This window comes from Rhinolophus ferrumequinum, chromosome 4 (assembly GCF_004115265.2).
Source record: "Rhinolophus ferrumequinum isolate MPI-CBG mRhiFer1 chromosome 4, mRhiFer1_v1.p, whole genome shotgun sequence".
In the NCBI taxonomy this organism is placed as follows: Eukaryota; Metazoa; Chordata; class Mammalia; order Chiroptera; family Rhinolophidae; genus Rhinolophus; species Rhinolophus ferrumequinum.
The window spans coordinates 97,327,051-97,351,730 of record NC_046287.1 but is presented as its reverse complement, the minus strand read 5'-3'; the positions used below and the strand labels follow the sequence as shown (position 1 = coordinate 97,351,730).

General features: G+C 47.1%; 1 protein-coding gene across 9 annotated transcripts in view; it reads left to right on the top strand.

Moving 5' to 3' along the window:
* The window catches only part of SPATA13 (spermatogenesis associated 13), a 317,429-nt gene extending 293,097 nt beyond the window's left edge, over positions 1-24,332 (top strand). For 8 of the 9 annotated variants that reach the window (XM_033103857.1, XM_033103853.1, XM_033103854.1 and 5 more), the window contains 9 exons: positions 4,704-4,840; positions 5,992-6,171; positions 6,474-6,659; positions 8,351-8,530; positions 10,787-11,019; positions 14,204-14,333; positions 16,531-16,903; positions 18,147-18,221; positions 20,254-24,332. In XM_033103857.1, the coding sequence (XP_032959748.1) occupies positions 4,704-4,840; positions 5,992-6,171; positions 6,474-6,659; positions 8,351-8,530; positions 10,787-11,019; positions 14,204-14,333; positions 16,531-16,903; positions 18,147-18,221; positions 20,254-20,429 (1,670 nt within the window). In that variant the 3' untranslated portion in view covers positions 20,430-24,332. The remainder of the gene's footprint in view (positions 1-4,703; positions 4,841-5,991; positions 6,172-6,473; positions 6,660-8,350; positions 8,531-10,786; positions 11,020-14,203; positions 14,334-16,530; positions 16,904-18,146; positions 18,222-20,253) is intronic. The other variant, XM_033103856.1, reaches the window with a different exon arrangement.
* Positions 24,333-24,680: the final 348 nt, after the last annotated feature.

The following is a 24,680-nucleotide window of genomic DNA, read 5'->3' as shown; positions in this document are numbered from 1 at the left end:
AGAAAGGAACTTGACAAAGGACTCAACACTGAAAAAAAACTTTTTAAAGAATTTGTGCAGCACAAGTATTTACAGCTGGGTCAGTCTGACCTCAAAGCTCTGCTCTTTGTCCACATACTGTGTTTCCACTCACCCATCCATCCATCCAGTAAAAACTTACTGAGCACCTGCGTGTGCCGGGCAGTAGTCTAGGTACTAGGAGTACAATGAAGAACAAAGCAGACAAAAATCACTGTCATGCAGCTTCCATTTTCGCCAGGGGAAGCAGATACCAAACACATTTCTCCCTAAATGCTATAGAGAAAAATAAACCAGGAGAGAAGACTGGACGGAGGTGAGAGTCTCAGTTTTAAATGGGAAATGTCAGGGGGCCAGTGTCAGGCACAGGACTGGCAGGCCCTGAGGGAGGGGTGCGTGCTGTGTGGGTCGGCAGCCACCGCCGCCAGAACTGAATGACATGGCTGGGAGACGCAGTGTCTGGGGGGTGGGGGACAGTTCAAGGACCTGGACTTTCTCCCCTGTGCATAGTTTGGAGTAAATGATCCCACTTCTGAATGGTCTAGCAAGGTCACTGTGGCTGCTTTGATGAGAGTTGTAGGAAGGGGACGGGGCAGCTGCAGAGAGGTCAGTAAGATGCTGCTAGAGCGACCCAACTCCAAGGGACCGAGCTTTGAGCAGTGGGAGAGCAGTGAGAAGTGGCCAGATTCTGGACACATTCTGGAGGGCGAGTCAGGATTTGCTGATGACTTGGACATGGGATGTGAAAAGTGGAAGGAAAAGAATGACCTCTGAATAGATAAAAACATGTAAACTTCCATTTTACCGATGGGAAAACTGAGGTTGGAAGAGAACAAGTGACTTAACTCCAAGGTCATTCGGCCAGAATGGTCGTAAAGCTAGGACATTTGCCTGGGTATTTTCACTCCTAATTCCCTCGCCTTCCCCATGTACACATTGCCTCTCTCCCACCCCAGGCCTCCTGCCCTGCCCAGCTGACCGAAGCCTCTAGAACCACGTTGTTTCTGCGTGCTCAGTAAATACCAATCCATGATGTTGAAACATTCACTGCTGAAATCTTTATCAGGGCCCACCTGAGCCAGAGCCATTTCTCTAAGTGTTTATTTATGAGAGCAACTCAGAGACCTTTCACTCTTTGAAGTCTTATCTTATTTGCAAAGAACTTTATTCCAGTATTTCCTGTAAAGGTTTAGCATTTTTTCAATGGAATCTTTTTTTCCATTTGACTTGAGAATTGTGGATTTGTACGTTATCACTACTGGATTTTTTTTTTCCTTTACTGATTATCAGCCAGTCCGATAGTAAGGAATTCTAACTTAGGAAAATGTTGTTCTTTGGGTATTTGAGGGGAAAAGTGTCATTTTCAGGGCTTTGCTTGGGGTCGGAGGCCCAGACACCTTTATTTTTCTGAGATTCACAATTCTTTTGGCCCAACCACATCTGACATGTGCCAAGGAGCAATGCCGTTGCTCCTGGGCTGTGCAGACCAGTGCCTGCTGAAATTGGAAGACTGCTGCCACTTTGGGCCCCCTGAAAGCCCAGGAGCATGAGAACATTTCAGCCATCAACCAGCATAGTTGTGGGGTGACAGTCTGGACAGCTGCTCTGAGGATTCCGGGTAGAGATTTTCAGCTCTCGTGTTATCTTCTTTGTAGTCTAAGACAGACTCGTGCATGTTCAAACATTTTTATATTTCCTTCCTCAAGACCTTCTCCCCACTCCCACCCAACCACACACACACCAGAACACGCACTAGACCAGGCGACCTCGTGTTCTCTGCCTGCGAGCACTCTGCCCACAGCAGAGGAGGCGGAAGTTACCATGCGTTATCTAGGCTCACGCACCCTTCTCAGATAGGGCAGCCTAATGTTCTCAAGACCCCTTCCCAACCCCCCACCTCCCCAGCATTGGGCATTAGGAGCTCCACAAGATTTGCACTCCTGAGGGAAGCCCCTTGAGAAAGGGGGTCCTGATATGTGGCATCACCTCCACCAGGGGCAGACGTGTGCACACACACACAGCTGGCTCTCTGCTGCCCACCTGCCCTCACCTGGGATGGCCTGCAGTGCTGTGGGCCAGGTGCTGCCTCTCTCAGTGAGTCAGTAAACAAGCTGGGAGCCTAGAAGGCAGTGCCAAGGGTCTGGAGAGCTTTCACCTGCTCTCTGACTTTGTGGTCAGGTTCAGGAACATGCCTCCTCCGCAGACCCTTCTTCCCTGAGGCAGCTCACTTTCACCTTTAGCTCTCAGACACAGGCCCTGGTCTTTCCTGACTGAGACGGACGTGGGAACAGGGAGGGGGCAGTGAGGTGCGAGAGGGTGCCAGGCAGAGGCCGGGACACGCCTGTCCTCCAAAAGCGTCAATTCAGCTGCTTCGTCATCAGCACGTCCCAAGTTCACTGCCTGTCCAGACGCCCGAGGTGTGGGCAGAACACCTGTTAGCCTAACAGGGACACAGCTATGCAACTGGTGCGTTATGCTTCACCGTGCAAGTGCTGCCACAGAAGGAAGCCTCAAGGAAGGACGGTAGCAGCCCTGAAGAGGAGGGGACCGTAGCTGGGGTGTGGGGCTTTCCCAAGCACAGAGGGGCACCCTTGGCCACGGGAAAGCTCATGGAAAGCATGGGCCCCTGCAGAGACCTGGCTTGTTCGGCATCGCTGAGAGGTCTGTCCAGAGCTTGGGCTCGGAGGACAGGCACCCAGGGAGGAGTGGGCACAGCTGTGGAATACATACTGCCTTGTGCCCGCCCATTATACCTTGTGTGCTCCGTGTCTCGCACAGCATGGTCCGTGAGCATGGTCCTGTCTGTTCGGCAAGGAAAACTTAAGAATTCGATGCATGAACTACAATCACAGAGCTTAGTTTCACAGTATGTAGGACTCTCCATTGTTGCAAATCTTTTTCAACAGTTTTTACTGTTTTAGGCTTTGCACAAACTGTGTTGCTTTTAAACACTTATTCACAACGACAGCATGTCTGAAGTGATGGGGAAGGAGGAAAGCTGTGAGGGCCTGTGATGCGGAGCTCAGGGCACGGGTGAGGGCGAGCTGCAAAGTGGGGCTTGTCCAGACGGGACGGGTAAAATGCCCATCAGATTTTGAAGACTTCGTGCAAAACAAAGAATAGAAACCGTCCAAAAAAAAAAAATTCTGTTTAGAAAGTAGACCCATCCCCTAAGAGTCATGACTAGAAATTCAGAGTCATAGGTTTGGGAGAAAAGCACGGCAGACAGCACGCTCCCACTGCAGTCCAAACCCACCTCCACCCTTCTTCCCACCACACTGGCTTCTGACGTCCTTTCTCGTGAATTCTCCCAGTAACTTGAGGTTTTTCAAATCCTCGTTGACTTACCATCTTTGTTGCTCCAGACATCGCTCAGCCTGCACACCATTCTGAATTTCGTTTCCCAGGGCCATTTCTCTGGTGCAGCGTCTCTGGGCCACCCACTCGGACTAACCTGCCCCTTCTCCCAGCTGACTTCCCCGGTTCCAGCCTCCACCCCACCTGCCCAGCTCCCACCGTCCTCACGGCCATCGCGACAGTGACTCTTCAATTGGTCCCAACCAGGAATCAAGGGTGCGAGGCGCTCGACATACATTCTCTCACTTAATTCTCCAAAAAGAAGGAAAACGCATTCGCTCAGAGCTCACGTTTCTTGCTTAGGGTCTCATGCCTTCAGAAGGGCAGGGCCAGAATTCAAACCAGGCTTCTGGGACTCTAAACCTTGTTCTCCTTCTACAGCGCCAGAGGACCTATTCAAAACCCATTGCTCCCTTACCCAATCCTAAGAGAGCAACCCCATGGCCAGCGCTAGCCCCTGAAGCCCCTACAGTATGTTCCCACCTTACGTTTCCGGCCTCATCTTTGAGTAGATGTACACTGTCCACGTCCCACGAGATCCAAATCCAGCCACATTTCATCCGACGAAGCCTTTGCCTGTCCTCTTCACAAGGGATGTTCTGTTTCTCTTTAAATTCCCTGCGCTCAATGACAGATTAGTGTTGGTGACAGTAGCCCGCTGTCCCAAGAAAGAAAATCTGAACACCGAGGCAGTCAATCCAAAGTGCTATACTTGTCTTTAAACGATCTGTCTTTTTGGTAAAGGTGCTGTGTAATTCCCAGTTCCAATATTGTGAGTTCCAGCCCTTCCACATGGGGAAAACGAGTAAAATACGACCACAGGTTTTCACTTAATGATGCTGCTGGGACCTGTTAAAATTAGTGGTACTACTGATTTGCAAGTAGAAGGTGGAAGCGGAACTTGTTTAAAAAAATGATTATATTTTTCATTTTCTTTTCCTGCTCAAGCTTTATCAACACGTTGCCTAGAAACATGTATATTTCTATTTTTGATATCCACTTGGGAGCACAAATTTCTAGCTAAATCGCACGTGGTTCACTCAGTATCCTAACTCACAAAATACCATTGTGGGTTCATATTGGCAACACTCTCTGAAATACTTAATGCAACATTTAACCCCAGCTCTTTTGAGCATGAACTGCTACATTTGGATTAATATAGATCAGTAGACATTTTCTAATGACTTCTTCTGGGTAAGATAAACATGATTCTTTTCCCTTGGTGGTGGGGGTGGGGTGTGCTCTGCACCGTCATTTATTTTATCATTTACAATTTTTTGTTAGCTGTGTCTTTTAAACCATGTCATCACTTTTTTTTTTTTTCTAAGTTTCTTCAGATGGTGGTCCTGAGTCCTCTGCCTTAGTGGATGACAACGGCAGCGAGGAGGATTACAGCTATGAAGACCTCTGTCAGGCCAACCCCAGATACCTGCAGCCCGGCGGAGAACAGCTGGCCATCAACGAGGTACCGGGATGCCACACAGCAGTGACCGGGGTGGATACCCGATTTTCAGGGCCCAGAATGCCTTCAGACTTTGCTGTCTGATTATTTCTTAAACACATTCTAAAACCTAGAACTTTGACTAGAAAAACACTGTGAGTTTCTGGCATTTTCCAAGGACAATTGATGTGGTTCAGTTCATCCCTTTTAGGAATAAGAGCAGCAGTCATTATCATGGGGGTAACATATTCCGTTTCCAAAATGCTCTCCCTTGCATTATCATCTCACGTAAATCTCACAGTTGATCGAAGAGGTAAATGTTACGATTGTTATCCATATTTTAATAAACACTGAAACTAAGCGGCTAAATCACTTGCTAGCAAATGGCAGAGCTCGCCTTACCCCCATTTCTCATGACGAAGCCGGAGTTCTTTCCACCACTCTGTTTCTTCAGCCCTTTTTCCAGAAATCTTTCTAGACGGCACTGCTAACTCTTGCAGTTCTTGAACAGAACCTGTGACGTGTCACTCCTCAGTGAGTTAGCATCCCCATCTGTAGCACCGGTTGTTGCTCGAGAGTACGATGGTGTCCCCGCGAGCTGAGCCGATGGGTGGCCTCGCCTGCCCCTTCGGTGGCTCCCAGATGAGCTATGTCTATACTTTTATTATTAACTGTCCACTGTCTGGAGATCACACTGTACCCTCTTTAATTGCAATAACCTATAGAGTTAGACACAAAATTTGTTCAAATCGTGAATGAAGTGTGACTAGTAAGTTCTGGGTGAGGCCGTGAGGGTCTGTGCGTGCTTTGGGGGCGTGGCTCGGCGACGTCTCGCTCGGCTGCTCGGAAACCATTTGGAGGTGATAGTCCATCTATTCAAATTGGCTAAATAACTGCTGGTCAGATAAGCGAGCTATGGATACATTTTTTTTCAAAAAGTAGAATTTGGGATTTCCCTTACGAGCATGTGAGAGAGGCTCACCGGATGTTCTGTTCCCTAACATGTGCTTCTCTGTTCATGTTGTGTAACAATCACACAGTAAGTATTGACCCAGAGCCGCTGGAGTACACAAGTGAGAACCAGAAGATGCTCCTGTGCCCCCGAGAAAGCCCACAGCGTCCCCCGCGTCGTGTCCGAGTGGCTTTTGCACTAAGCACGTGTGTCTCCCTTTCAGCTGATCAGCGATGGCAGCGTGGTCTGTGCAGAAGCCCTGTGGGACCACGTGACCATGGATGACCAGGAACTGGGCTTCAAGGCAGGAGACGTCATCCAGGTTCTGGAAGCCTCTAACAAGGACTGGTGGTGGGGCCGGAACGAGGATAAGGAAGCCTGGTTCCCCGCAAGCTTTGTCAGAGTAAGTGTATGGCGCTTGCCACTTTCCACAGCTATTTCTGGGGAGGTGGGGGAATTGTTTCTGGTCAGACTCGCTCTTTGTAGAGTCAGTTTTTTGTAATCGTTTTAAGCAAACCTTGTAGAAATTCAGCTGGGTCGAAGGAAAACTTGTAACCGAGGTAAACTGGTGGTTTGGCACTCCTGCTGGGTTTTGAGCCGCCGGCACGGCGTGGCTCTGGATGGGGACAAGTGGAAGCCAGGGAGGCCTGCCTGGCCCCGGGGCTGCCTTCCCCCGGTCACCTGTCCCCTCTGTGTGGGCCGCAGTTGCGAGTCAATCAGGAGGAGCTGTCGGAGAATTCCAGCAGCACCCAGGGCGAGGGGCAGGAGGCGGACGCTGGCAGCAACCGCCACAAACACTGTGAGAGCAAGCGGCAGATGAGGACCAACGTCGTCCAGGAGATCATGGACACCGAGCGTGTGTACATCAAGCACCTCAAGGACATCTGCGAGGTGAGGCGGCTGTCCCCTGCCTGCGCCCTAGGCCGTGTGACTTTCTTCTGTGCCCAGTCTGACCCTCCTGGTGCCATGTTTTCCCAGAGCCCTCGCTTCTCACCGCCTCCTGCACACTGCCCCTGTGCACACTGCTCGCTCGTTACACACTCGTCTGCCGCGGTCGGCGTAAGCGACGACCTGACCTGCTGTTGCATGCGGTCCTCTTTTCGAGGCTCCATGACACTGTCTCTTTCAGGACTTAACTCTGAGATTATTCAGAGTGAATGGCTGTCAGAGAAGGCCACAGCCTTTAAGTGAAACCCACTTGACTTTCCAAAGAATCAAAGGTTTGACAGTATCTACAACCCCACTGCCTCTAGTCACTGAGTCACAGATGAGATTCTGAGTTATTCAGACGCAATGAAAAAAAACTGGTTTTATCTAGTGATATCCAAGGCTGTATTGCACAGTGTCGTGGTAATTCTACTCTTCAATACATTTGATTTCTCCCGTGATGTTTTTCATTTTTATGGGTGTTGTGGAAGCCCTAGCCTAAGCCGCCGTTTGCCACGTGTGATCATTCCAGCTGTCTTGGCTGTGAGTGGCTGATCTCTGCTCTCAAATCAGCATCCAAGACAAGCTGAAGTGATACAGCTGCCCATTTCGTAATGGGTTAACTGGCCAGATACAGATATGCCAATGTTTAGTGTATTTGTACCAACTATCTTGTTCTGTATAAATATATGGTGAAGAGACTGTCTTTCAAGTGGCATTTTAGGAAAATGAAAGCAATGCTAATAATTGTTGAGCGTTGATTATGTGCCACCCCTTTACCTGGATTAACTCATGTTATACTCACAACACTCTTACTGGGCAGGTCCTCTTAGCCCCGTATTACAGATGAGGAAACGGGGGCACAGAGAGGTTAAGTGGTGGGGTTGGGATTTAATCCAGGCCGTCTGCCCCGGAGCCTGTACTCTGAACCTTTGCATTGTCTTTCTGTTCAAATTCATACCAAATAGTGGTAAGGATTTTGCCATATAGTCAGCTTAGTCTGTAACTATATGATGCCAATTTGGGGATAATTATTTCCTATATGTATGGCCTTTCCTTCCTACTCCACTACCTCCCACCCAAGCCATAGTATAAACGGGGTGTGTAATTGATCATCGCTAACTAGTGCAGGCCTCGGGTTAAAGGTGTGCAGATTTATGCTATATGTAGAGAGTAGGCGATGGTGGACTCCCTGCGTAAGATACTGTTGGCCGTGACAGTGAGCAGAGCTGCATAAGCTGTTTAGCACATGATGGCATTCTGTGTTTGACAAGTCTTCTCGGCTAGGAAATGGAATTAGGGACAGGAGAATGGTTATCTGAAGAGTTTGGAAAAAGTGTGGCAGTACCAATTTTTGAGCTCTAGTATATGAAACCGAGTGACTTGTTTCATGAGTGTAATCTGGAAACTTGATCCAGTTTCTTGAATGATAAATATCTTTTCTCTTTCCTTTTGATTTTAACATATTTATGGCACATTGTAGTCATGGAAGTAATGACTGTCCAATCAGAGACCCATAGGGGTTAAAATAATTTTCTCTAATTAAAATCCACTCCAAGACATTAGCTTTGGGCCCCAAATACTGTGTTATTCAAGTAAATAATTTCTGTGAGTTTCCAAATTAATTTTTACAAGCTTGCTTTTCCCTTTTGCAGGGCTACATTCGACAGTGTCGCAAGCACACAGGGATGTTCACTGTCGCACAACTAGCCACCATTTTTGGAAACATTGAAGATATTTACAAATTCCAAAGAAAGTTCCTGAAAGACCTGGAGAAACAGTACAACAAAGAGGAGCCTCACTTAAGTGAAATAGGATCCTGCTTTCTTCAACATGTACGGCCACCCGCTACTTCTTTATTAATAACATCCGGTTAAATAATTTTGAAATCTTTCTTCACTAATAGTAGTCCTTTTTGTTTCTTTTTTGGTTGCTAGATTAATTTCCTGTAGAATGGAGATGTCACTTGTAAATTAAGTTGATCGGTTTATGTGGTTAATCTTTAGCTAAATACCCTAAGTCCATTTTTTTCAAAATCTTGTCACCTTTAAGCAATTTGGAGTAATTTCTGATAATAGCTTTTAAGGTTCTATGATATGTCAAGCACTGTTTTCAGAGTCTTCTTGTATTAGCACCTACCGTGTTTCCCCCAAAATAAGACTGGGTCTTATACCGTATTTCCCCGAAAATAAGACCGGGTCTTATATTAATTTTTGCTCCAAAAGACGCATTAGGACGTATTTTCAGGGGATGTCTTATTTTTTCATGTACAACAAATTACATTTATTCAAATACACTCATGTCATCTTCTTCTGCAACATCGTCATAATGTATACTAAATGTGTCCGTCTGGCTGATGATCTTAACTGGGGCTTATTTTCGGGGTAGGTCTTATTTTCGGGGAAACACAGTATACTGCTGTGAGGTAGTATGATTATTGTCTGGAGACTAACCGACCGAAGGTCACACATTAGGAAGTAGCAGATGGGAATTCAGACTGGGGCGTGTGGCTCTGCGGCTCATGCCTGTGGCCATTGTCACTGCCTCAGAACAGTCTTGTGATGATGGCAGGAGCCTATCATTTATCTGATGATTGATTGTCACTGTTTAATACTAAAAGATTTCAGAGGAAGAAGCATTTATTCCCAGCCAAAATGTCCAGGGCATCGTAATAATAGTAACAATAAGAGCAACGACGACCAGCACCACCTCCCAGGGCAGCACTGGCCGGGTGCTGGGCCAACAGCTTCAGAGAGGCAGGAGAGTGGAGCAGACCCCCAGGGTGGTCGCTTCTAAAGAGCTGACAATGATGCTTTGGGGGTAATGCACGCGAGGAGATCGGCCCCAGGAGTGCACTGGGCCTATTGGGACTTTGTGAAAGACCTGTTTGACCAGAGCAGAAGGTTCACAGAATTTAAGAGAGAAGCTCCAGAGGTCAGCAAAGGTCACGCCACAGAGGGGACAGGGCCTGGTGGGGACAAAGCCTCAGGAAGGTGGATGGAGCCTGGAGAACGGGGGAGTTTAGCTTAGGAACAGAGGAGCTGCCGCTTCTGGGGAGGGAGGAGAGGTAGGCCTGGGCTAGGGTGATGTCAGTGGAGACACGGAAAGACAGATTTGTGGAGATGGGTATTTTGAGGAGAAACTGACAAGACTGGTCGCAGGGAGCAAAGGAAAGCAGCAGTCAGAACCGCTTGTAGGGTTCTGAGTCTGACAGAATTAACAAGTGGGTTAGGAAAACCTGCTTTCTAGGGAAATGGTACTGAGTTTGAGCACGTCCATTTGAAGCAGGTGCCAGAAGGGAACGCAGCTCTGGGCAGGTGGATATTTGTGCCAGTGGCAGTGGTGGCTGCAGGGAGAAGACGCGGGGTGGGAGTGTGTGGGGGGGTCTGAGAACCTGGCCCAGAAAGCCTGCCTCTGGGAGTGTGGAGGAGGGAGGGGGTTTGGGGGTGCTGCACGCTAGGGATGGAGTCCGGAGAAAGGAAGGCGCTGCAGACGGACCTGGCAGGGTTGCAGCCCCCTGGAAGTGAGACCCAAGGAGGAAGGAGGTGCATGAAGGGTTCGCCTTTGGAGGTTGGAAGGTGGTGCGTGTGCGGAAGCCAGGTGGTGGGACTTTAAGGAGATTTGTGGTGAGGAGGCGGGGCCTTTGAATCCTCACCTCCTGGTCATGGTCAGGGAGTTTATCGGGGAAGTAAAGAGGGCGAGGAGGGCGCGAGCTGGGCGTAAGAACAGGCCCTTCCTGTCTTAGATCTGAGGGGTGGAGGGTCGGCTGCGGAGGGTGACCGCAGAGGGCTCCGCTTCCGTGGGAAGCCCCCGGCACCCGTGACTCGCCCTTCCAGGCTCTGGAAGGGGCACAGGACTGAGTCCTAAGGCAGCCCCTCCCTCCACCCCATGACCGTAACTCCCCCGCGGAGTGCCCCCTCCCTAAGAGAAGATCCGGGCTTCTTGCCCCAGCACGAGAAACGTCACAGACGGACTTGGGACCATCTCCATCCTGCCCAGGAATGTCCCCTTACCTGGGCTGGCTGTCGCCTGTCCTGGTCTTGGCCTAACGCCACCCAGAGCCTGATGAAGCTGTGCTTTCCCCTTGCCAGCAAGAGGGCTTCGCCATCTACTCCGAGTACTGTAACAACCACCCCGGCGCCTGCGCGGAGCTGGCCCGCCTGATGAAGCAGAGCAGGTACCGGCACTTCTTCGAGGCCTGCCGCCTGCTCCAGCAGATGATCGACATCTCCCTGGACGGCTTCCTCCTCACGCCGGTGCAGAAGATCTGCAAGTACCCCCTGCAGCTGGCCGAGCTGCTCAAGTACACCACGCAGGAGCACAGGTGGGAGGCCCTGGGATGTCACTTGTGTTAGCTCCACGGAAGAGGTTGTCCTATTGTTTGGAATGTTTAAGATTGTTAACTACTGAAATAGGGTTAGGGAAGAGGCTCCAGAATATCCATTTCTAGAGATACTTAAAAAAAAAAAAAAAAAAAAGGACTAATCCTTAAACTGTGCCATGAGCACATGGGGGACTGTTTTGTTGGTCCTTATTATTGACATTTATTGTATTAATATAAATGCTGCTCAGTAGTTAACAAAAACAATTTTTAAAAGAAACAGACCAGGGTAAATAGCATCAGAAATACTTTATTTTCTCCCCTGTACTTACGCTGCTCCGCATCCCCTCACTCTCAGAGCGGTATTATTTACTGCCGACCAAGAGTTACCCTATAGAAGGGATGAGGCCATAGAAAAGTTTGAGCTGTAAAAGAGTAGGGAATCTTAAAGGCACGGAGTGGGGTGTCGGGACCCCTGGGAGACACATCTCACTGAGATCCCGTTCGGCTCTCAGCCCCTTCTTGCCCAGCCTGGGTACCTGCTTTCTGTCTCCAGAATCCTTTCCACCCCATTCCCTCTTGCTTCCAGCACAGGCACAGGGCTTCTGGTCGTGACTGCCTGAACGCGCAGATCATCTCCCTTTGGGGCTTACTTTGTGCCTAAGTTCTTCTTGGGAAGCTACAAAGTTATCCATTCCTTACTTAGTAGCAACTTGTCACTTTTTCCTGCATGCGCAGAATGAGGTGCTTATATGCAAGCTAGCGCCCATTCAGTACTGCCATGGGCATGTCCGTTTTCCGTGCTGCCGTCACCACAGCAAGACCCAGCTGTTAGATGCCTTTAGGTGGTAGCGATTGATTCATTGCTTATGTTCTCACCAGGCAACAACTAGAATACCAGTGGGAACACTGCCCTTATCAGGCGAGCTTTTGGGATAAAGCTTACTGTTGTAGAGGAGAATCAGACCTCATCCGAGACTTCCATGTCACTGGCACAAAGCTTTCACTACACCCCCAGCCCTTGAAAGGAGGCTTGAAGTGTTCTAGTGAGAAGGGGGAGAGGGAAAGGATTGTACCCAGAGGAAATTTGCTGTAGCAAACCACAATAATTCTGGGTTTTAACAAGTAACTATTGCCCTGAAAGCAATCAAATTCTCCATGGCCGGTGCCTGGCCCTGCAGGGTGCCCAGAATGGGTCATTCTTATGCTGCCTCTGCTACTGGACTCCTGTGGAGAACGAGGGCTTAAAAATAAATCTTTTTACAATTAAATTGGAAGGTAGAAAGAGAAAAAGAGCCAGGTCGCTGAACAATAGACCTCGATATGGGTTTTAGTTTAAAGAATTAGGGTTACAAGACTTACAGAAGGGAGTTCACTGAAATAGATAAAAGGGAAGAGAGCTGTATACAGACGGTGCCAAAAAAGTGTAAACACATTTTAAGAAAGGAAAACTGTATTAAAATTGTAATACTCAATATATACTGATAACAAAAGATGAATACAAGTCACGTTTGACTTCTGCAATTACAAGAGGTGCTCAAAGTGGTTACCATCTGCATCCAGATACTTCTGATAATGGTGAACTACTTCTTCAGGAAAGCTGACCAAAGTGTCCACTTGTATACAGTTTTTTTGGCATCCCCGGTATATTTGTGTTCTCTTTCTAATGGAAAAAATCAGAAAAGTTTGGAAAGAAAATAACAAAGTCAAGAGAGTCACAAATTTGAAGAAATTTTTTTAAAAGGCATCATGATGAAGAACCACAGAAAATAAATAATAAAATTAAGAAGCAAAGCCATCTTGAAACTCATGGGCAAGCAGATTAGTATATTCCAAGATGGGAAAGCTATGGCCGGAAGTCCTAGCTTCAGCATCGTCCTTCAGCAGTTAATTTTTCACTCTTAAGGGCATTTTTCACTGAGACATTTGCAGATTTAGACTGTTAAAAAAAAACCAAAAAACAAGTAAATCACTTTAAAGGAAATGACAAAAAGCCCATTTGCTTGTCTTAAGTAAACCAAAACAAATTTAAAAACCATTACATTCTGCTGCTTTTCTGGAATTGTACAGAAAAACTTGCCGAAAAAATAATACAATTATGTTGCACACTTTCTTCACTGCTGGAGATCTCTGGGGGCGTGGGAGGGTTGTGCCCATGATTTCGGCAGCCCCCTTATATCAGTTTCCTTTGTGCTCTGTAGGCCTATTGAAAGACAGCAGGGTCTGCCTTGTGGGGAAATGGCCAGAGACTTCCCAGCAGCTGAATGTAATTGTGTTTGGTAAATAGACAATAGAATCTGCTTCCCAGGCTTTCTTCCTGGCTGTGCAGGTCTTAGTCTGACTGAGATCCAAAGGCTCTGTCTGTCTTGTATGATGCAGGGAAGTGCTAGAAGGCAAAAAAAAAAAAAGAAAAAAGAAAAAAAAATTTCAGTTCATTAGGTGGATGATTGGTTTACGTGTCCCCAAATTATTAACACTTAGCAGAACTCGAATGTGAACGTTCCTGATATCAGACACCTCTGCTGTTGGAGCCTGTGTGTAGATTAGAACTGCAGTTTCAGTTTTCCCGGTACCTGTAGTTTTAGAGGCCGTGGGAACAGGAGCCTGCTGGGGGGAGCATTTTAGTTTGATTTCACCAGCATATAGAAAGCACCAGAAGTGAAGCTCTGTTGATGAGGTAGATGCCGCGTTATTGTTTACATAACTCACTCCGTCAGCCTATCCTCTGCTGTCCTTCCCTGAACAAAGTGAAAGATGGGACTCGGAGCACATAATTACTCTTGAAAATGGTTAGTGATTATTAACGTACTTTCTGTAACGAAACCGGCTATGTCAGAATCACGGCAATGCTAAAGACTGTCCTTTGCTTGTTAATGAAAACTATTCATTGTTACTATGACTAAAACATTTCTGTGGCATTTACTTTCATTCATGGTCATTTCTGGGAAGTGAATGACCACATTCTTATGCCAAAGAATTCTGGATTGCTGTTTGGTCAGCTCCCTTCACCTCTGCAGACTGTAGTCTATTCATGGAGGAACAAGAGAAAGGAAACAATGGCTGCTGTGTAAAGGCCACCTTGTCTAGACTGCTCAGTGTACAAGTCAGGGATGGAGTGTGTGCTGTCTGTCAGTCCTCATTTGCAAGTTGCGTGTCATATGCTTAAAATGAACCTCTGACTTTTCAGTGATTACAGCAACATAAAGGCGGCATACGAGGCCATGAAGAACGTAGCCTGTCTGATCAATGAGCGCAAACGCAAGTTGGAAAGCATAGACAAGATAGCACGGTGGCAAGTGTCCATCGTCGGCTGGGAGGTAAGTGGGCACCACCCGCACCACCACATGCCCCACACCAATCCCACCCTCCCCCACCTTTGCTCTAGTTACTGACGTACTTTAACGTCCTGTGATTGATACTTTATACTCGGGGTTTCAATGGTACACAGATTTCTCCCGATATACGAAAGTGGAGCATTGCTATGAAAACTTTCATAAGCAGAAATGGTGCAAAGCAAAGAATCACCTTCGGGCATATCTTGCTAACAGATGCACAGAGCAATTGGAGGTAAAGCACAGGTGCTCACCCAGCTCAAAGCTCTGGCAGCCTGATGCCGAGAGGCTGAGTGTGGTTCCCAGGAAGGAGTTCGGTGGGGTCACTCTCAAGGCTCGGGGTGCACGCTACCTCTGTAACGGCTCGCTTCCAAAAAACACTGACTGCTAATTTCGCTTCTCGCCTTTTTTGGTAAAAATGAATGTTCTCTTTGGATTTCTTTCAGTTAGCAAAACCACGTACCTAAAGTAGGTCTTCTGTAAAAGTGAAGTGGTATAAAGTGAACTTTCGAAAAGCAGGGAATACCTGTATATATTTTGAGGCCAATCCTTGAATTTAACAGTCAACTACTTTACCCCACACTTCTACCAAGAATTATCCTGAAGAGTGTCTGTAATTAATTAATTGTTTATGCCTTCTCTTCTGCTAGAGAGTAAAGCTTCATCGTAGCAGCCGGAGAACACATAAAATACAAATTGCAGTGTGGTAAGAGTATGGACTGGAGTCACACTGCCTGTGTGTAAATCCTGTGTGACCTGGGAAAGATCAATATTTTCATCTGTAAGATGGAGAGGAAAACATTGCCTACCTCGTGGGGCTGTTGCGAGGATTATATAAGACGGCACAAATGCAGTGCTTAATGCAGTCTGTAATGGCACAGCGTGCGCACACGTGTACACACATTTATTTATAAAAACAAGAACAGTGACCATAGCTAGTGCCTGTGGTATGTTTACCACATGCCTGGCACTGGTCTAAGCCATTTATGTGTAGGAACTCATTTAATCCTCTCAACAGGCCTATGAAGTAGGAGCTATTACCTCCATTTAACAGATGGGGCAACTGAAGCAGCAAATGGTTAAGTAGTTTGCCCAAGGCCACTGAGCTGGGAGGCGGCTGGGCTGGATTCCCACCCCGGGGCAGGGGAGGGGACAGTGTGCCCCCACCCCTACCCCACCCCAGTCCCTGCTGGTAACCACTGCTCGCTGGTCGTTATTAAGAACAACAGCTGATGCTCTTCCGGTTGTTTAGACCAAGCGAGACTCATGCTACATCCGAGTCATTGGTCAGAACTTGCTCTCCCAAAGGGTTGTGAAAGTTGGGGTTGCGAAGTTAGGTTTTTAACTAAAGTAGGTCATAGCGGTGAAAGTTAGAAAGACTTCCCTTTCAAGGTGCCTTACAGCCTTTGGGAGCTTGGATGGGACCTCAGAGATCACTGAGTCTAAGAATCTTGTTTTGTAAGTCAAGAATCTAGGGCACACAATTGCTCTAGGCAGGTAAATAAAAGAACTATTTCAGAGTCAAGATCCTTTGCTTACAGAAAGAATTGTGTATGAGCGGGATTAAAGGAGAATAAAATCTTACAAATCAAAGGCCAGTATCAGACCAAATACCATCAAGTTCCATTGGATTAGACCCAAACCAAATAAGATAAAAGTGTGTTTTTTCTTCAGTTCTTGGACCCTGACACTTAGAGGATAATTTATTGTCTGTTAGAAGTTGACCAGTTTCTTGCTGGTAATTTGCCATCCGGCCGTTTGCTTCCAAAGACCCTAAGCTGGCTGTTCCAGGGAGCTGATGTATGCCTGACTCAGCCAGAGTGTCTGTCGCGCTGCGTCCTGCCAGAGGATTAGCCTGGTCAGCGGCCATTTCAGATCTTGACTGGATTCCATGAATCCAACAGGCTTCTCACCAGATCTGTCTGATAAGGAAGACACCTCAGATAACAGAGAGGCCCTGTAACATTTTCCCATAGAGTAGGGAAAAAAGAAAAGAAACTTCACACACAAAGAGACGAATAAACCGGGGTTTTACGTGGCCCCTCAGGCCCTGCCCACCTGTGAATGGGCCTAGTGCACCTGGGACACCGAGGAAGATTCTGGGTCCGGGCCTCATCCTATATCCCCGACACCTGAAGGAATAAGAATTGGAAGGTCTTACAGTGTGTTTCCATCCTCCCAGGGACTGGATATTTTGGACCGAAGTTCAGAGTTGATCCATTCTGGGGAACTGACCAGACTCACGAAGCAAGGCAGGAGCCAGCAGCGGACGTTCTTCCTGTTTGACCACCAGCTGGTGTCCTGTAAGAAGGACCTGCTGCGCAGAGACATGCTCTACTACCGGGGCCGCGTGGACATGGATGACATGGAGCTCGTGGACCTGGAGGACGGTCGGGACAAAGACTGGAACCTCAGCTTGAAAAACGCCTTCAAGCTCGTCAGCAGAACCACCGACGAGGCTCATCTGCTTTGTGCCAAAAAACAAGAAGACAAGGCGAGGTGGCTGCAGGCCTGTGGGGACGAAAGGAGAAGGGTGCAGGAGGACCGAGAGATGGGTAAGCAGCCCCGAAAGCCAGCTCTTCCCCCAGCCCTCTCCCGCAGGCTTAAGTCCCACCCTTGGGAAAACGAAAGGATTTGCAAGTTCTCGATATTTCTAAACTTGCTTACCAGACAATCTGACAGATGGAGTTACTACAGGCCACATTTATTCAGTGTTTCCTTCGTGCCAGGTCCTATGCTGCACATTGATAGAGATTGTCTCATTTCTTTCCCAAATGTGGATACTATTGCTATGCCCATTTTACAGACGAGGAAATCGAGGCTTAACATCCTTGCTCACTCTTACCGCATGGCCAAGTAACCTTTAAAACAAGCTCCGTGTACCCCCGAGTCGTAACTCTGGTGACTTACCCAGGCCATGAGAAATACCAGACGACCCTTCAGGCTTCCCCATCATCTGTGCCTTTAAAGCATGTCCAGTTTACTTCACTGTCACTGAGTTCTGGTCCCACACCTCTGCCTGAATATCCCCGTCTCGCTTGGCCCTGGAGCCTCCTGTACTGCAGTGAAGGCCCCGCCTCTTCCTACTCGGGGTCTCCCTTGTCTTCCAGCTTCTGCTCCCCTTCAGGTATTGACTGGCCTGTGAGACAAAGCGCCGGGCCTGGTGGTTACACTGGGGGCACCCAGGGTCTCTGAGCCGGGCTCCAGTGCCTCCCCAGCACATTCGGGGTTTGACCACAAACTGTTGAGTGGAAGTCGGGGTGCCCCAGGGCTCCTGAGGCCCTAAAGATGAAGTGGAATGAAGGATATTCCACTTCGTGAGCCCGGACCTCAAGGTTATGTGGTGCAGGATGGAGGAGAAGGCCTCTCCTCCCTGTTCCCGGTGAGGAAACTGCCATGAGGAAACCTGGAATGAAGCCAGGAGGTGCTTGTCGGCCCTCCCACGGTCTGTGTAATCAGCACTGGCCCAGGCTTGGCCACGGGGGCTGCTCTCACCCACAGGAGGTTCCGTGGGGTCATGCTTTAGTGCAGAAAGGGCGTTACACATCAGTCAGGCTCACGCTTCATCAGAAGCAGGACTCTCCTCTGACACACTCTTAACAGGGGATCACTGGCCCGTACCTCGACCTCTAATGACACGGAGCCCACTGCTCACAGGTGGCCCCTCCCTCAAGGATTAAGGTCTTTTGCTTCAGGTTATGGTGAATACATCAGAGGCGATATGGGTCATGGCGCAAGTTTTGTTCTAAAATGTTTTCACTTGTTTTGAATACTCATCACCTTTGTTTCTAAATCCAGGAATGGAAATTCCCGAAAATCAAAAGAAACTCGCCATGTTAAATGCTCAAAAGGCAGGACATGGAAAGTCAAAAGGTAAGTTCTAGAGAAGCCTTCATCTCTGTAATGTAGATCAGTATTGGAATAAAAATCGGGCGGGAGGCCCAAAGGTGTTAGCATATGACCAACTCTAAGTGAAGGAGAGAAGCGTGGGTGAAACTCAAAACAATAGAACCAAAATAATGGACCGTTTACAACAGTCTGCATTTTGTTTTCAATGCTTCAGTTTTGCTTACAGTTGCCTATGAGTGTATAAAAGGTGTTTTGAGTTGGAACCGAAGCCCTTCCAGACCCTTCCAGACCCTTCCAGACCTCGGTGTCCTGCCCGCAACCCCTCTGGGCCTCCCCCTTCTGATGGACGATGGTATCGTCAGGTCAACCAGTTCACCAGTCTGAGGCAGCTCACCCACTCTTGGCATCTTTTGGACACCTAAGGAGGAGATCTCCAACCCAAACTGCTGTCAGCTGTAGGCCACATTCTAGTTTAAGTAAGAAGAGAGATGGAAAGTTCAGGACCTCAAGCAATGAGTTAAGGAAAAAGAAGACACACTCCTTGTTTAGAGCAGGGGTTCTCTACCCTCCATGCACATTAAAGTGACCTGGGCAGCTATTAAAAACACCAATGCCCAGGTCATATACCCCAGGGTCCAGATATGCAAGTAAAGATTTTCTACATGTAGCTAATACAAATATTCTAGCCCAACAAATAGTCAAGATTTTTTAGTCCAGAAATATCGCCATGTTTTGGACTGTTATTTTGGTTCTGTGGTTTTGAGCTTTCATCCACACTTCTCTCTTTCATTTAGAGTTGGCCATATGCTGACTCTAGAGTTAGTCATATTTTTATAAACTTGATTCAGATTGACTCCAATAGGGATTTATTTACCCTACGAAATTTATCCCATTCAGTATTTTCCGAACTGAAAATGCAAAGGACCATTTGCATTAGTTAAGCCCAGGACTATGATAAGCCATCAACTTCTAGGTCAAGAAGAATTCATTACCAAAACAGCACAGCATTTTCCTGCTCCCTCTGCTCAAATAGAGACTCCTCCCCGCCCAAGTTATAAATACCTTTAAGGCAAAAAACCCCATTTTCTTCTTTTCAGCATCTTCACTTTTAATGGCCGGTGACCAGTACATTAGAATGTATTTGTTTCTGTCCATATCTGCCAAGAGTTACTGGCGTAGCTACTTGCCACCTAAGGAAAGGAGTGACCACTAAGATCATGGATGATCGCCTGTCGGGCGCTTTCCATGGGTTGTCTTATTTCATCCTCCCTATGGTCCTGGAAGACCAGGGAAGCCTTATGGCAAGTCAAAGGCAGGGATGGTTCTGAACTGCGTCCTGGCTCCTTCCTCTTATTGTGCTGACTGTCACAGTCACCGTGTGATCTTACAGCTAATTCCGTGTTTCCCCGAAAATAAGACCTAGCCGGACAATCAGCTCTAATGTGTCTTTTGGAGCAAAACTTAATATAAGACCCGGCCTTATTTTACTATAAGACCCAGTCTTAAAAACAAGTACCTAAATATAAACAAATATAAATTTGAGTTAAAAAATTAAAACAAAATATTTTTTTCCTCTGAAAGTTTGGGCCAAAAACGTGGGTGCATGTACACGGGAGCACATTACACACCGCAGAATACGATAGTTTCCCAGCTAGTCACGGCTAATAAATGGCAGAGTAGGATCTGGGCCGAGGCCCTATGAGCTCCAGGCTTTCACTGGAAGCAAGTTATTGCTTGTCATCCCAAATAGCAGCCCAGTTCTGATTCTGCCACTTACTACTGTGCCACCATAGGTGGTTTACATAACCTCTCTGGGTGTCAGTGCCCTTCCGGTCACACTGCTGTCATGGTGCCTCCCTAGAAGGGTTCCATGAGATAATCTGTCACGTCCCCACACGCAGTGTGGACTGAACGTCGGTGTTAATGAGAGCTGTGGGATGTGCTTTGGGTCGATGTGAATTGAGAGTCAGCTGAGGAAGTCTGGCACTATTTCTTTCCTTTTTGGTTAATGGGCGGCCCATAGTCCATGTGCCATCTTTCTCCTCTCTCGGGTTAGGCTACAGCGGGTGCCCCGTGGCCCCACCGCACCAGAACTTACATCCCCTTCACCAGCGCCATGTCACCGTGCCCACCAGTGTCCCTCAGCAGCAGGTCTTTGCCCTGGCAGAACCCAAGAGGAAGCCGTCTCTGTTCTGGCACACCTTCAATAAACTCACCCCTTTCAAGAAATGAAAACGGGTGCCGCACTTCTACCGAGGTGGCTGTGAAGAGGACCTTCTGTTTCTTCTGTGCTCACTCCAAGGAGAGTGTTGGACCCAGTGCTGAAAACTTCTTTGCGGGATGAAAAAAGAAGAGGCATTGGACTCACCTTCGGTCTTCAGAGACACAGCTGCCGCCCTGGAAGGGGCAAGATGGCAGTGACACACAGCTTTCGTGGACACAAGAACCCTCTGTGACCTGTGCTGAGGTGGCCGAGGCCTGGGACCAGTGACATGGTCTAAAGTGAATGCTGAGCAGACCTGACAAGCATCGCTCATGACGAGCATGCTGGCTGCTGCAGCCCAGGCCCAGGGGACTGAGAGGAAGGGCAAGATATGGCAGTTTTGCACTTGATTTGAAGGGATTGGTCGTGATGGAGTTGGGAGGATGCTGCCTCTCGCTGGCACAGGTGAGCCGTTCCTGTGTCCCATGTACAGAAGCAGTGTTCCTGGCCACCTAAACCCACACAGTCACCAAATGGACGCACAGGCTTTCTCCTACCAGGTTCCTCCCCCTCCAGGCTGGAAGGAAAAGCAGGATGAGCTTGTCAGGTGGCAGCGAGGTCTGCAGCGCAGTGACTCCAGCTTCCCCAAGGGACCGCTGCTTTCCGGGAGGGAGTGCAAGAGCCTACTGTGGGCTGACTTGACGCCTCACGTACTCTCCTGCCCGCCTGTGTGCAGCAGAAACCACGGCTACTCGCGCGTCATAACCTGAAAAACTATTCGAACATACGCGTTTGCAATATAAAAACCCGTTTCCTTTGATTTTGTGATAAAGCAAAAATGCACATGCCCTGACTGAACGGCATTCTGAACGTGCGTCTGTCTGTGTGCTCACTCCATCACTGGTTTCTGCTGCCATCACCAATCAGATCATAACAACATGTGCATTCCATTGAGAAGGCATGAGGTTCAGAACCGTCCAGCTGCCTGAGGGTTCAAAGCCGACCTGGTTGCGTAAACTCAAGCAGTAGTGCTAACCCTGATTACTAGCATGTCGACAGGTTTCTGAAGATCCCTTCTTTATAACAGAGACCTTAACAAAATATGTCTCAGCGCAGACAGCAGTCTTTTTTACCAAAGGCCACGTGGGCTGATACCTGTCAATAGTCATCTCCTATTCTGTATGTGTTGTACATTTTGATGGAAATACCTTTTAAATGTGTCCAGAGAAGACAGGCTCTGCAGAGAGAGATGCCATTTTAATTTACTTAGTGCACTGGATGGAGGGTATTGTATTACGCCATTTGTGGTTTTCTCTTTGAGAAGCTCTTTGTATGCTCCTCTCGGAGAGTTCTTGTTTCTACTAGACCCGTGCTTGAGAAGAAACAAACCTGTCCTGTCAAACACAGGGGTAGTCCGAGTCTCCAAGTGTGTGGTTCCTCCACTCCCCCACCTTCACCCATACCCAGAAGAGGTGACATCATGCAACAAGGAGGCATAGAACAACCTCTCGGCCGGGGCTCGGAGCGTCATGTAAAAGTTGTGTCAGGAAATCGTACCTGTCTTGAGCCCGCTCTGCACGTCAGTATGCTCACTTCTAGGTAGTTTCCAGAAGGTCATGCTGCCTTGTGGCCAACAACCACAGGCCACTTCTGGGGACCTTGACCCCAAGTGTCCCAGGAATAGAGGCTGCTTCTGTGAGGACACATCTCAGGAGGTGCTGTGACTCCACGTGCACAAGCGCGTGTGTTGCACTTTTGAATATAGACATCTCAAGTGTAGTTGCATTTAGATAACTGACCTTTTTACTAACCAAAAATAATGACATGTTTTGTAAACTATACGTAATATACTTTTTGTGGACCCCTCAGCAGTAACCGTAGGGGGTCTCTGTGCTAAATAGAGTTGTTTGTATATACAGCAATTTTGAACAGTTGGTAGGTTTTTTTGTTTGTTTTTTAATATAAGGGGAAGCAAAGAGAATTACTTGCAAATGTTACATTTTCAGTGAGGATTCGATTCATGTAAAGAATCACTCAGAGGGCTTCCGTTTACTAATATTTGTTAATGGGCAATGAAGAAACCCTGTAAGCTCTGTGACCAGTCCTGAGTCACTTTCCAGCTGAGCCCTCCCTTGACGTCCCATCTCTCACTCAGCCGGGGTCCTGACAGAAGCAGGAACCTCAGCCAGCAGGGCCTGTGGAGCCCGGGGGCTGCTCTGTCCCCTCTGTGCAGCGTGAGAGTCACCTGATCAAATACCTGTTCTAGGTGGAGCCTGCTTGGATTTTCGAGTGATTTTGAAAACTGCTTACGTATATTTAAAAGGATAGAACTCCTTTGACTTCTTGAAGTTTGTATGTCTACCTTGGGTTGTATTACCAAATGCCTGAGTTCTATCAAGGACAGATGGCTCAAGTATTCTAATTCTGGTTTGCCAAACTCCCTTCTTGATTTAAGTCACATGTTCTACATGGAAAGAAAGAGAAAACCAAGAGCCTTCTGTACAGGTTATATATGAATTGCGTTGGGAATCTTGCTTACTCTTTCTTTCTCTCTTTTTTAACCCTACATTGCATAATACGGTGGACCAAAAAAAGGGGGGGATGATATAGTATTTTGATGAATTTCACTTATTCTATCCTTCATGTTTTAGAATTTGCCAACTCTGTCGAATGGCAGTTGTCGTGGCCTTGGGTCAAAAGCAGCCTTCTCAGTGTCGATCCTACCTAACACGGGGCACGACCTTGGTGGTAGATGGAGCAACCATAAAATAGAATATGTGTAAAACTCTGGAAAAACAACATTCTTTGTCTTTGGCCTGCAAACTAGACAAAGAGTGGCAGCAACTTGCCCGAGCTTGAATAGGCTACCACCTGCATAGTTTGATTTTAGTAGATATGACCTTTTTCACCTGGTAGATCTGATTTTGATTTTGTAGTTGAAAACATTTCCCTTTCATCTCCACGCTATTTCTGAACACTGTCATGTCTTTTTATGTCTAATCCAGATGAAGACTAAGTCCGTGCCTATTCAGGAAGGACCCCTAGATCCTGCATTGCTCTGGCCTAGGCACAGCAAAAGTGCATTTAATTGAAAATTTGGTTCATAATAGAAATCTTCTGTAAAAGCCGTGTGATGCGGTTTTTTTTATCAGTTGGAAATCTTTACCTGTCCAAATTGCTGATATTCCTCCATGCAAATCACCTGAGTTAGAGTAGAGAACCCTGATTACCTGGAGTTAGGGGGGAAATTGCTGTGTTATTTTTTGGTGACAGGAGAAATGGATATGTCCCTCCTAGGACAGTACCAAAAAGTGTGAATAAATGTTCTTTCAATGGCTCCAGGGCACAAGTCAAAACTAGGTCAAACTAATCAAAAACAGTTTTCCCTATAAATTGTTCTCCCTGTTAAAATTTCGCTTTGCTGAAATTGTTGTTCCCGGGATGGATGTGCTGAATGTGGAGTTCAAAAGATTTTGAAACAAATAAGTAAAACTTATCTGATGCAAATATATTTAGCTACAACACACATAACATTATTGCCTTAAGTTATTTCATAGGCATAAACATTTGCATTGAAAAAACACTTTAACTGATTCTACGATTTAATAATTGGTCTTTTTTGTACGTATTAGTATCTGTTGTGTTTGACTTACCTACTTTGGCAAGCTTTGGGTAACCTTTTCCTTTCATGTTAACTCGTCACCATCAAGGTGAGGTTATCTGTGTAAGTCAAGTGACAGCTTCCAAACTGATGAATTGGCTGTTGACAGCTGAAGTATGTTGTACAAGATTGCTGTAACTTGATAGGTATTTTTGTTGAATGAAGTTTTTGTAAAAAAAAAAAAAAAAATTTACAACGTTATGGGAATGATTTCTTGTAAATGCTGTGAATCTATATTTGTTGTTTTGTATCTGTATATTAAAATTAATTTGCCAAACTGGTTCAAGTAATTCATTTGGGTATTAGAATAAGATTTTTTTTTTTTTCTTTTTAATGGAGCAAGTGTCGGGAGGGTTTCTGGATTTCACAGCTCAGACATGGATAGACTTCAGTAACAATTTGTCCATTAATGGGCTGGATCAAACCGTGGGATCACTGTGGGAGAAAGAAGGCTCTGAGGCGAATAGAGAGGGGCCACTTACCTTGAAAACATTCACTAAATGTTGGAATAAGACTGGTAAAGCCAAAACCCGAAACGGGAAGTCCTATCTTGTAGCAGCAGCTTTTGCTGCTGATAGTGGAAGATAGATGAAAAGAACGTGCCTTCTGCCTTTCATTT